The following is a 13,500-nucleotide window of genomic DNA, read 5'->3' as shown; positions in this document are numbered from 1 at the left end:
AATCCAAAAATACATATCACTCAAAATGCAGATCACTTAGCCAACTATCTCTTATCCTCTCCTAATATCAAAACGGACAGAATCTCCCCAGTAAATTGGGGGTATAAGAGGTATACATAATGTCCCTGTCCAAATACACATCAAAACCCTTAGACATAGGGCTGATAAACCATCAATTTATATCAGAAATATAATAAAAAAACACATACACAGCTTACAAAGTCAAAAACATCATAACAGCAAATCAAACCACTAAAAAGGAATCCACATACCCATTTACAGAATAGCAAAAACACCATTTACATCCTGCGACTTCATTGCATCCTGCGAAAAGCAAAAGCAATCATATACAGCAAAAGCAATCATATACAGAATAGCAAAAGCAATCATATACAGAATAGCAAAAGAACATACCAAGACAGCATATTAGTGTTGGGTGTGGTCTATGGACCTTGTGGAGTTGTGGTCTTCGGATAAGAAAGAGGAGGCAATTGCATCCTGCGACTTTTCATCTTTTGAAAACGTTGCAATATTTGCTCATTTTCAATTGTTGAAAAGATATCCTTCTCGATGTATACGACTAGACTGTCATTCATCCACTCGTCTCCCATTCTATTGCGTAAATCAGTCTTTATCGTCTTCATTGCAGAAAATACTCTTTCAACGGAAGCAGTCGCAACTGGTAGAACTAATGTCATCTCAATCAGACGATAAACCAATGGATAAGCTTGATTTTTTAGAGTTTCAACCATTTTCTGAGCAAGACTTCCCAAATCTTTAATTTCAGAAAAATTTGAATCTCGTCGTATATTATGAATGAAATTCTGAAGTTGTTGTTCAATAACTATACAATCATTAGTTGAGAAATCCTCAGGATATAAATCACAAAGTCGAACTAGTTTCTGAACATTGAATTCAGAAAAAGAATTTCTTGGATGAAGACATGTCATACACCTAAGCAATTCTGTGCCAACTTCGGAAAAGCGAGTATTCATCTCTTGTATAACTGAATCAACAACCTAACATTATAATTTGCAACAATAATAATTAATCAGTAAAGAAAATCTTATTAGCGAATATAATAATGTAAAATTTTTAGAAATAATACCTGATAGAAAATCTCCACACGATAATAATGCAAATTGGTGATAATTTGCTTTCTGCGCCTGCTACGACCACCAATCAAACAATTATCATTCATATCCAACACTGGGATCTCATTCAACTCACAAAATGTATTGACTTTATCCATAATTGTAGACCATCCTTCTTCCCTAAATATTTGAAATTGATCTTTCACACTTTCAATCAAACTTATGGCTTGGACAATATTTTGATCTTTTTGTTGCAAGACAAGTGACAATTCATGTGTCATTCCCAATATCATCTTCATCAAGTGCAATATGAAAACAAACTCATAATTCTCCATTTTCTGAATCAAACTTTTGGCAACCCCTCTACTATCAAAAGAACTAGAATCATCACAAATATTCTCCATAACTTGTATCACTGAAGGCCACATAGATAATAGACGAACCAATGTCAAATAGTGAGATCCCCAACGAGTATCTCCTGGCCTTGCTAAATTAGTTTCTTGATTTTCACCACTGCCAGTACTAATCTCTCCACCCTCTAACATTGCAACAATTCTATCATGTTCAATTTGCCTAAGTTGATCTCTCCTTTTACATGATGCTCCAGTCGTATTCACAATCATAGAGACATAGTTAAAAAAATCACTCACATTGATATTACTCTTGGCAACAGCAACAATAACTAATTGCAATTGGTGAGAAAAACAATGAATATATCTTGCATATGGATTTTCTTGCAAAATGAGAGATTTCAACCCATTGAATTCACCCCGCATATTTGAAGCTCCATCATATCCTTGACCTCTTAACCTGGATAATGATAATCCATGTTTCACAAATAAAGCATCAATAGCATCCTTCAAAGAACGAGAACTAGTGTCAGATACATGTACAATTGCAAGGAATCGCTCAATCACTTGTCCTCTTTTGTTCACATATCTCAAAACAACTCCCATTTGCTCCTTCACTGAAATGTCTCGAGACTCATCAACCATTAAGGAGAAAACATTATTTCCAATATCTTCAATTATGGAAACTGTGATCTCAGAGGCACAAGCGTGTGTAAGATCTTTTTGAATTGCTGGAGAAATCATTTGATTGTTTCCAGGAGCATTTTGATTAATAACCTTGGAAACTTCTTCATTTCGTTGACTGTACCATTGAAGCAATTCAAGAAAGTTTCCTCTATTTAAAGAACTACTTGACTCATCATGTCCACGGAAAGATAGCCCCTGCTTCAAAAGAAATCGCGTAACATCTAACATTGCTGTTAAACGGGTACGATAAGAAACCTCCATATCTCGCCCATGTGCTCGTAATATATTTGAAATACCATGTCTTTGATCTTGAAAAGATTCAAACTGTATTCTAGCATGATTATGACAACTATCCACAACACCAATATGCAAATTAAATCTTTCTAATGCATTTTTCCAATTCATGAATCCTGTTTTTATAAAGACATCCTCTTTATATCGACCTCCTTTATTTGTTGGTTTAAAAAGATAACACCATAAGCAAAATGCTGCATCTTTTGATATGCTATATTCTAACCATGTATATATTTTATACCAACTTTCTTGGAAACTTCTTTCTTGATTACCAAAAGTTCTTTTTGGATACACATGCCCAATTGGTTGACAAGGGCCCCTAGTCAAGTACTCTCTTCGGACTTGATCTCGAATAGAAATATCAAATTCTTCAATTGGCTTTCGTAATCCTGGATCACTAACAATATCATTTAAATCTAATTCGACATGAGATTGATTTTCCACAGCTTCACTAATATTAGGATCATTGGAAGAATCCTCGTTACGAAAACGTTTAGGTTTAAAAAACCTCTCCATAATCTACATAAAGAAATAATTAAGATGAAAGTAAGATTAGGTATTACTTTAATTGAAATCAACCTAATCTGAATCAATCAGTATTAAATTAAATCCCTCCTTATTTGAGAGACAATTCTGAAAGCAGCTAAACTGTTAAATGAGAGAAGAATGTGTTGAGCTGGTTTGAACATTAAAAAAAATGATCAAATATCACTAAAAATAAGAGGATATGTGTGTTCTTGCAGGTTTAGGATCGTTTGAGCAAATACTCGCCCGACCTGTCCCTTTACCACTATTTTCATCTCTTTCTCTCGCTATCTCTCTCAATCAGTGTTAAAGTTCCAATTTTGTGAGGTATTCACAAACTCAATGCCCAAATCGAAGAGCCAACTTGACTACTGGAGTAAGAAATTTTCTTCTAGCAACGAAATCGAAGTCTTTCTTGAGATTGCAAAAAAATAATTAAGAAATAACCGAAACCCTAGCAACACAAATTACTTTAGGGCAAGAAATTTCAGGGGAAAAAGAGCAGAATTACCTATTTACCTGCTCTGCGAAACGTCGTAGATGGTGAGGAAGACGGCGCGAGGAAAGCAAAAGAGAGGCGGCGGCGGCGTCGGGACTCGGGCGAAGATGAGGAGGAAGGAAACACGTCGGTCGGGCGAAGTCGGGCGAAGATGAGGAGCAGAGGAGGAAGGAAACGGCGAAGATCACGGCGAAGATGGGTTCACCGCGAAGCCGTTCGCCGCGATCAAGCCCGTTCAGCCGCGATGTGGAGCAGGGGAAACAAGATTGGCGCGATCGGGAGTCGGGAAGAAGAACCGAAGAAGTCGCGATTTTGGGATAAACAGAACCGGGTTTGGGTGGTTATAGGGTTTCTTAACGGGTTATCCATTAAACCATATCCATTAAAATACTGGGTTTCTTACCCTGTAATACCCGTAAATTTCCTTCTATAATTCTGGAAAATAATGGATGATTGTTTGAAAAAGGGGTTTAGAATATTTCCTAAATGGCCCTTGATGACAAGATGACCCTTAGCTTTAAGGGACCATAAGTAGGCTAATTTCCCTAATGACCCTATGGTTTAAAGGTCTTGTTAAGGGCTACCCTTATAAGGGATAGTTTAATATAAAAATAAGGATTAACCATGCCCGAATAAGGAGCATGATGGGTTAAAGACTTGGCAATAAAGAGAAGGGAAAAGAAAGAAAAAAAAATAATATATATATGTGGAGGTGCTAGGAATTGATCCTTAGACCTCCAACATGAAGCAAGCCAAGATTAACCAAAGGAGATGGAATGATTTAATGAGAGAAGGATGGGGAACCATTTAGTTAAAGGTTAGGGACTAGGAAATCATAGGGAGAAGTTTTGGAGGGAGTAGTTACTAGGTAGTTATTCCCACTACCTCCCACTACTCCCATTCCCTCTCCCCTTTAGCCCTATAAAACACTTTCCCCCTTGCTTGTTCTCTCCTTTTCCCCCTTGGCCGAAACTCACTAGCCTCTCCTCTCCCTCACCGAAAATCTTCTCAAGCCTCTCCTCTCCTCCTCCACCGAAAATTTCCTCCCTCTCCTCTCCACCGAAAGCTTCTCCCCTCTTCTTCTTCCTTGGTGGCCGAAACCTACAAGGGGGTGAAGGGGGCTTGTCTTCACCGAACCAAGGAAGAGGAGCAAGGAATTTCCTTGGGTGGCCGAGAGCTTCAAGGGGAGGAAGACTCCTTCACCGAGCCAAGAGTGAGGAGCAATAAGAAAAGGGTTTTCTAGAACTCTAAGGGGATCCCAAGAGAAGGCTAAGGGATTTCAAGGGCTACTTCTCTTTCTTTTCTCTCTCGGGTAAAGGTTCATAGAACAAGGTAAGTTCCTCTCCCCTGCAACATGATTGTTGAATGATGTGGTTTCATGGTTTCTTCGTCATGCTATGCCTAGTTGTGTTTAAATCTTGATGGAACTTTCCTTCTTAATGTTTTTGGCTAAGGCATGATAGTTTCTCTCTTGTGCCTAATCCATGAATCTACATGCTCTACATTCATTTGGCTAACATGTCCTAGGATTTCCTAGATTAGAATTACGGCCAACCAAGGGAAACCTAGGGTTCGGCCATGGAGAAAAAAAAAAGGAACCTAGGTTGAATTTCAAAGCTCATTCATGCCATGCTTGTGATAATAAACTCTTAAGATCATTTAGAGGTTTCATGGTTAAATCTAATACATGAATTTCTTTATATGAGTTTCGGCCATGGTGATATGTTGTAAGATTTATAAACATCTAATGTCGAGTATGCCATATTTGTTAAGGATCTATGATGATGTACTAGTAGACTTAAGGTCACCATGAAATAAAATTTAGAACTCCATGTTATACCTTTTTCAAGGTTCGGCCACCATGTGTTTAAGGTTTCAAATTGATGTTGAGCATGCTATGTTTGATAAAGAACTACGATTATGTGTTAGTAGACTTATTGTTACTATGAGAATAAATTTAGGATTCCATGTTATGATATGTGTCGGTTATAAAAGAAGCCTTGAGGAACTTAAGTCGTGTATTAAATTTGATAACAATTGTATGCTAGGGGATGGGTTAACATGTTAAAAGTTCATCCACTTCATGTTGCGTGCCTAGGGACCATTCGGCCATGACATGTGTTGGTGCAATAGTTGCCCCAAGTGCATTGAGTTTCAATGTTTGGCTAAACCATGTTTAAAGTTAGGCAATTCTTATTGATCTAACATGTGTGATGCAAGTTTGCAGGAAAGTCCAAGCGTAGTCTTGGCAAAAGAAAAGTCCAAGTGGGTAGTCTTGGCAAAGAAAAGTCCAAGTGGGTAGTCTTGGCAAAGAAAAGTCCAAGTGGGTAGTCTTGGCAAAGCAAAAGTCCAAGTGGGTAGTCTTGGCAAAGCAAAAGTCCAAGTGGGTAGTCTTGGCAAGTCCAAGTGGGAAGTCTTGGCAAGCAAAAGTCCAAGTGGGTAAGTCTTGGCAAGCAAAAGTCCAAGTGGGTAGTCTTGGCAAGCAAAAGTCCAAGTGGGTAGTCTTGGCAAGGAGAAGTCCAAGGGTGGTCTTGGCAAGGACTTGACATGACGAAGCTGATGGAAGCATCTCAGGCTAGTGCAGGGAGGCATGAGGCTATGGGAGGTGTTTGAAGGCCGAGGTCTAGGTCAAGAGAAGCTGAAATGTGATTTTTCAGCTTCACCAGTCGACTGGCCCTGCCAGCAGTCGACTGCTCATAAATCAGACGCACACAGAAAGATCAGTCGAGCCAGAGGAAGACAGGAGTCGACTGGGAAGTCGACTGGGATTATGGATAGTCGACTGTCGCCAGTCGACTGGTCTTGGACAGTCGACTGTGATTTGAACGTTGCAGAAAATTGGCAAGCATTTAATGGCATTTAATGCAAGATTTTGTTGCCGATTGAAGGCATCAGTCGACTGGCCCTGCCAGCAGTCGACTGATGTTGCAGAGATTATAAAAGAAGCCTGCACGAGAACAACTCATCTTCTTCGCCATTCTTTCATTCTTTTGTGCTTCTTTTGTGAGCGTTTTTGTGCTCAGATCTCTGCTTTATTCCTCTCCTCCTAGACAATATTTCATATCATTTTGAGGAGATCTAAAAAGGTGTAAAGGTTTCTCCGCCTTCGAGTTTTCGAGAAGGAGAAGATTCATAGTGCATCGGGTGTGTGCGTGCGTGTGGATCCTTGGATTAGTCACCTCTGCGGAGGTGGATACCAAGTAAAATAAACCGGGTTAGCGTTGATCTCTGTCTTTCTCTTTTATATTTTTGCTTCCGCTAATCTCTGTGCAGAGAAAGATCAAGAAAAATCGAGAAACGCTATTCACCCCCCCTCTAGCTATTCAACCGATCCTAACAAGTGGTATCAGAGCAAGGTTCCGTTTCGGAGGATCTAACCATCAACCGGAGCAACAAATGGCATTTCAAGAGGGTTACAGCACCGCACGACCACCATACTTCGATGGAAACGATTTCGCCTACTGGAAAGGTAGAATGGAATACTATTTAATGAATGATATTGAAAACTGGTTTAGTATTGTAGATGGGTTCGAGATACCCAAGGATACTGCGGGAAAAGAAATCCCCACGAAAGATTGGACGAAAGATATGTGCAAGAAGGCACAAGCAAATGCTAAAGCAACAACAACCTTGCAATGCGGACTTTCAAAAGAACAGTTGAGCAAAGTTGGACCATTCAATTCGGCTAAAGAACTCTGGGAAAAACTCATTGAACTGAATGAGGGATCGACCGAATCGAGGCGAGCCAAGAAGGACCTTCTGGTGAGCCAACTACAATCCTTCACAATGAGATCAAATGAAACTGTGAGCCAGATGCATGGTAGATTCAAAGAAATTGTAAAATGGCCTCCATGTCATCGGAGAAAAGATCGAGAACCGTGATCTTGTGAGGTATGTGCTACAAGCATTCCCAAGAACCACTTTATGGGCATCAATGGTAGATGCATATAAAGTATCTAGGGATCTATCTACTGTCAAATTAGATGAATTATTTTGTGAACTGCAACTACACGAACAAGCTAATGTGGGCACACAAGAGAAAGGTATGGCTTTGGTTGCAGATAAGGAAAAGAAAAAGAAGAAGAAAGAAAAAGAGGAGTCTTCAGAATATGAGCAAGAATCCTCAGACAGTGATGAAGAAATGACACCAAAGGAGATGGTTCACTATGTGAAGAAAGTAATGGGAAAATCCAGAAGATTTACAAAGAGAAACTTCAAGAAGACCTTCACGCCATCTCAAGGTAATAATCAAGGTTCAGATTTAAGTACTGATGTAACTTGCTATGAGTGTAACAGGAAAGGACATATAAGACCAAACTGTCCAAATCTAAAGAAGAAAGACGATTCCAAAGAAAAGAGAAGAAAGGATAAGAGCAAGAAGGAAGTGATGGTGGCACAGGCAAAATGGGATGACTCAAGCAGTGAGTCATCATCAGATGAAGAAGAAGCATGCCACATCACCAGACACATGGCTCTAATGGCATATGGAAATGAATCAGCATCTTCAAGTGGAGAAGAATCCTCCTCTAGTGAGGATGAGGTATTGGATATTCGTGAACAAAAATTACTTTTTCGCACAATTAATTATCTCAAGAACTCATTAGATAAGTACAAGTCTAGAGTCAAGACCTTAAAGGTGGAACTTAGAAATGTTAGCACTATTGCATGTGATCATAGTCATTTTGATACCCTTAGTGAAGAAAACATGAAACTAAAGGAAGAAATTGTAAAATTGAAGACATGCCTAGAAAAGTTCACCCTTGGATCACAAAAATTAGATTTGATATTAAACAGTCAAAGGGCAGTTTACAACAAGGCTGGGTTAGGATATAGACCTAAAGAAGTATCTTATATATCTCTTGTTGGAAGACAATCACAATCATGCAAACAAAACACAAAGGGAACACTAGCATGGGTACCTAAAAAATATCTTGCAAATGTTAGTGAATCTAGCTTCTGGATCCCTAAAAAGGATGTTTTTCGTATCATGTAGGTTAAAGAAAAGAAGAATGAAGGCATGTGGATTTTGGATAGCGGGTGTTCAAGCCACATGACCGGGGACGTAGGTAAATTCACAAAAATCAAATACATGAAGGGAAATGTGTCTTTTGGGAATAACGAAACATTAAAAATCATAGGAAAAGGAACTATTAAAATATCACCAACTATAACCATACATAGAGTTTTATTGGTTAAAGGCATGATTTTTAATTTGCTTAGTGTAAGTCAACTTTGTGATTCAGGATATCAAATTGATTTTCATGCTAATAAATGTTTGATTAGGAAAATAGGAATGACCAACATCATTTTAGAAGGACATAGGAAACAAAATCTGTATTATGTGAATTTGGCATTTGCTACTAACTCTTCTATTGAGTGTCTTGTGTCACAAGAAGAAACAGGATGGCTATGGCACAAAAGGCTTGGACACGTCAACATGAAGACGTTAGCAAAAGTGGCAAACAAGGAACTTGTAAAGGGTCTACCCAAAATCAAGTACATCAAGGACAAATTGTGTGATGCATGCCAAGAGGGTAAGCAATCTAAAACATCACACAAAGGTAAAAATCTAACTAGTACTACATTACCTTTAGAGCTATTGCATCTTGACTTATTTGATTGTCATAGTACACCTTCTTTGAATGGTAGTAAATATTGCTTGGTAATTGTAGATGACTATTCTAGATATACTTGGGTGTTTTTCATGAAACATAAGGATGATACCTTAGAGATATTTGTTGGGTTTAGTAAAAGGGTAGAAAATGAAAGGAAACTCAAAATCAACCGAATTAGGAGTGATCACGGTGGAGAGTTTGAAAATTCAAGTTTTCCAAATTTTGTAGATGAATTCTAGATATACTTGGGTGTTTTTCATGAAACATAAGGATGATACCTTAGAGATATTTGTTGGGTTTAGTAAAAGGGTAGAAAATGAAAGGAAACTCAAAATCAACCGAATTAGGAGTGATCAAGAGTTTTTTTGTTTAGAAAATGGTTACAAACATGAATTTTCATGTGCTAGGACTCCTCAACAAAATGGAGTTGTTGAGAGGAAAAATAGAGCCCTACAAGAAGCCGCTAGAACAATGTTAAATGCCTACTCCTTACCCACCTACTTATGGGCAGAAGCGGTTAATACCGCTTGTTATATTCAAAATAGAGTATTAATTCACAGATTTTTAGGAAAAACATCTTTTGAATTATGGAGTGGGAAAATACCAAAAGTGAACTACTTTAGGGTATTTGGGTGTAAGGCTTACATCCTAAACACTAAGGATGAATTGAGAAAGTTTGAACCTAAGGCGGATGAAGGAATCCTTGTAGGATACTCATCGACGAGTAGAGGATATAGAATCTACAATAAAAGAACTCAAATTATAGAAGAATCCTCAAATGTGGAATTTGATGAAACTAACAATACCTACCCTAGGAAATCTCAAATTGATGAGGATATACATGCTAAAACCAAAGAAATAACAAAAGAACTTGAAAATTTAGAACTTGAAAGCAATGATCTAGGGGGAGGTAGAGGAGACTCAGACAATGAACTAAAATGCAACAATAATATATGTGATGAACCTATTAGGCCTAGAAATCTAAGGCACCATCAAGATCATCCCATTGACCAAGTGGTGGGAGATATAGAACAAGGTGTTAGGACAAGATCACATTTTAGAAACGAATCAAACCAAATTGCACTAATATCACAATTTGAACCCAAAACAATTGATGAAGCTTTAAGTGATAATGATTGGATAATCGCAATGCAAGAAGAATTAAACCAATTTGAAAGAAGCAATGTGTGGGACTTAGTTCCAAGACCAAATGATAAGACTATTGTCACAACAAAATGGGTGTTTAGAAACAAACTAGATGAACAAGGAAATGTAACAAGAAATAAAGCAAGACTTGTAGCTAGAGGTTTCACTCAAGTGGAAGGACTAGATTATGATGAGACTTATGCACCCGTGGCTAGATTAGAGTTAGAGTCAATTAGAATTCTCTTAGGATATGCCGCGTACATGGGTTTCAAATTACATCAAATGGATGTAAAATCGGCTTTCCTAAATGGGTATATAAAGGAGGAAGTATATGTGGAACAACCTCCCGGTTTTGAGAGTAAGGAATACCCAAATCATGTGTGTAAACTTAGAAAAGCCTTATATGGTTTAAAGCAAGCTCCAAGAGCTTGGTATGAAAGGTTGTCCACCTTTCTAATTTCTAAAGGCTTTAGAAGAGGAACCATTGATCCTACTTTGTTTATTAAGTCTAAGGAGAATGATATTTTTGTTGCCCAAGTTTATGTAGATGATATTATCTTTGGGTCAACAAATGATGAGTTTCTAAATGAGTTTATCAAAAATATGGAGATGGAGTTTGAGATGAGCTTAGTGGGAGAGCTTACTTTCTTTTTGGGATTGCAAGTAAAACAAACTAATGAAGGAACACACATTTATCAAACTAAATATGCTAAAGAAATGATTAAGAAGTTTGAATGGAAAATGCTAAAAATATTTCAACCCCTATGGGAACAAATGTTAAACTAGACAAGGATGAAGAAGGGAAGGAAGTAGACTCCAAAACCTATAGGAGCATGATTGGTAGTCTTCTATACTTAACCGCTAGTAGACCCGATATATTATTTGCGGTTGGGATGTGTGCTAGATATCAATCATGTGCTAAAGAATCACATCTTGCAATAGTGAAAAGAATATTAAGATATATCAAAGGAACATTAAATGTTGGTTTATGGTATCCAAGAAATCAAAACTTTGACTTGATAGGATACACCGACTCTGATTATGCAGGATGTAAATTAGATAGAAAAAGTACTAGTGGTGGATGCCAATTTCTTGGATCCTCCTTAGTAAGTTGGTGTAGTAGAAAGCAACCATGTGTAGCTTTATCTACTACCGAGGCCGAATATGTAGCTCTAGGAGGATGTGTAGCTCAATTACTTTGGATGATGCACACACTTAAGGATTATGAGCTAAACTATACCAATGTAAAAATCCTATGTGACAACATGAGCACAATTAATTTAACCAAAAATCCAGTTCATCACTCTAGAACTAAACATATAGAAGTAAAACATCATTTTATAAGAGATCATGTAGCAAAAGGAGACATAGAGTTAAGCTATATAGAATCTAAATCAAATCTTGCGGATATTTTCACTAAACCACTACCCGAAAATGAATTCACAACCTTAAGAAGGGGTTTAGGAATGTGCTTTGTTGAATGAGTGTTTATAGCATGGTATGAACCAATACAAGAACAATTATATCTCACAAAACATTAAGGTTGACTTTGATTGTGTTTTGGCTTGCTTGAACTCTATGTGAGATGCTAGGATGATACTCATGCCTTACTTGTACTCATGGCACATTGTTATGGCATGAAAAGTATCAAAATATTAATAATAGATCAATTATGAGGATAGCAAATATTCAATTCATGGATATCTTGCTCATTAGTCATAATTGAATATTTAAAATGATTGGAAAACAAACAACAAATGTTATCACAATGATAGACAGTAACAAAACCAGTGGAATTAAAACAATGCATGATATTGATACTCAACATTGCTCAAATAAGACTATTTTGGAGTTTGTGTCAATCTACAAAAATATGATAAATTTTCATGGGAAACAATTTTTCTCTGATAGATATCAGTGAAAGAAATGTTCTCGCAAAATTTCAGATTTTTCTGAATTTTGTGGAATTTCTGGTGAATTACTGAAATCCGACTGAAATATCTGAAAAGAACATTATCAGAATATCAGTCGACTGCTGACTTCCATCAGTCGACTGATCAGTCGACTCATCAACTCAATTCACTCGACTGAACTTTCTGTGAGTTTTGAAATTCAAGGGCAGTCGACTGCTAGACCAGGAGTCGACTGATCATAGTCGACTGAACTCTCACAAACACTCGACTGAACTTTCTGTGAGGTTCGAAATATAAGAACAGTCGACTGTAATTACACCAGTCGACTGTCATCAGTCGACTAACTCAAAATCAGTCGACTGAAGAGCGAAGACTTTTATAAATAGCAACCGCGACCAGCTTTTGAATTCAACTTCAACCCTATTCCTACGCCGTCGTTTGCTATTTTTCTTCTTCCTCCACGTTCCTAAGAAGTTCTATAGTAAAAGGAGGTCTTCTTTTGACTCAAATCAACTATATTTGTCAACTTCGATGGAAAATCACTCAAGCTCGAAGAGGTAAAGCTTAGAAATCAACTTGTTTTGACTATATTTCTGTAAATCTTCTTTGAAAACTAACTTTACTTTGTCCTATCACGCATTATCATCCTTCTTTGCATATCCACATCTTTAGACAAAAACTCATGGTCTATAAATCCCATAGAAGGACTAATGCTAAAGAAACCAAAGAGTTACCAAAATACCCGGAGCCTGAATATTTTCAACGAACCCCCTTTCCAAGGTTTCCCTCAATGATCTATCAACACATCTTTGAATCCTTTGAATTTCACATCATTGATTGTCGATATATAAATCGTCAATTCTTTCAGTTTGCCGTTCCTCATATTTATGATCGTCTTGCTTACTATCATCTGGAAAACCTTGTAAACTGTGCCAGCAACATAAATATCGATCTATGTAAAGAATTTTATGTGAATTTAAGACCTACCAACCTTAGCAAAACTCATTTTGTATCCACTGTTGCTGGTAGGAACATTGAATTTACACCTGATTTGATTCGAACTTTTCTTGGTCTATGCCCATCTTCAAATCCTTTTGTGTGCTTTCCTGAGGTAACCGAAGTCACAGGAATCTATGGATCTTTTGCTCATGAAACTATTGATAATATCCATGACTACTACTTCAATTGTCCTAGAAACGCATCTACCAGATTTGATGTTACCAAACTTTCTGCTGACCAATATGTTTGGTATCGTATCGTTATTGACTGTATTCTTCCCATAATGTCTAAGAGTAGATCGATGATGAGCATCTCCCACATGACTATGATGTTTGCTCTAGAGGTACCTCTTGACATCGACATAGCACTCAACATTTA

General features: G+C 37.5%; 2 protein-coding genes across 2 annotated transcripts; one reads left to right on the top strand and one right to left on the bottom strand.

Annotated features, from left to right (window-relative positions):
* Positions 1 to 962: 962 nt before the first annotated feature.
* Positions 963 to 2,634, bottom strand: LOC141812054 (uncharacterized). The gene has a single exon (XM_074700110.1). It carries the CDS (start codon positions 2,534 to 2,536, stop codon positions 1,070 to 1,072), a length of 1,467 nt encoding a protein of 488 aa, XP_074556211.1. The 5' UTR covers positions 2,537 to 2,634; the 3' UTR covers positions 963 to 1,069.
* Positions 2,635 to 10,944: 8,310 nt separating this feature from the next.
* On the top strand, positions 10,945 to 11,913 carry LOC141812082 (secreted RxLR effector protein 161-like). Its single transcript, XM_074700129.1, has one exon. The coding sequence runs from the start codon at positions 10,945 to 10,947 to the stop codon at positions 11,692 to 11,694; it is 750 nt and encodes a 249-aa protein (XP_074556230.1). The 3' UTR covers positions 11,695 to 11,913.
* The last annotated feature ends 1,587 nt before the right edge of the window (positions 11,914 to 13,500 follow it).

The sequence above is a fragment of the Curcuma longa genome, chromosome 18 (assembly GCF_044706935.1).
Source record: "Curcuma longa cultivar G26 ecotype Majalengka, Jawa Barat chromosome 18, ITB_CL_G26_1.1, whole genome shotgun sequence".
NCBI classification, from domain to species: domain Eukaryota; kingdom Viridiplantae; phylum Streptophyta; class Magnoliopsida; order Zingiberales; family Zingiberaceae; genus Curcuma; species Curcuma longa.
The sequence above is the reverse complement of the archived record's forward strand: the minus strand, read 5'-3'. Positions and strand labels throughout refer to the sequence as shown.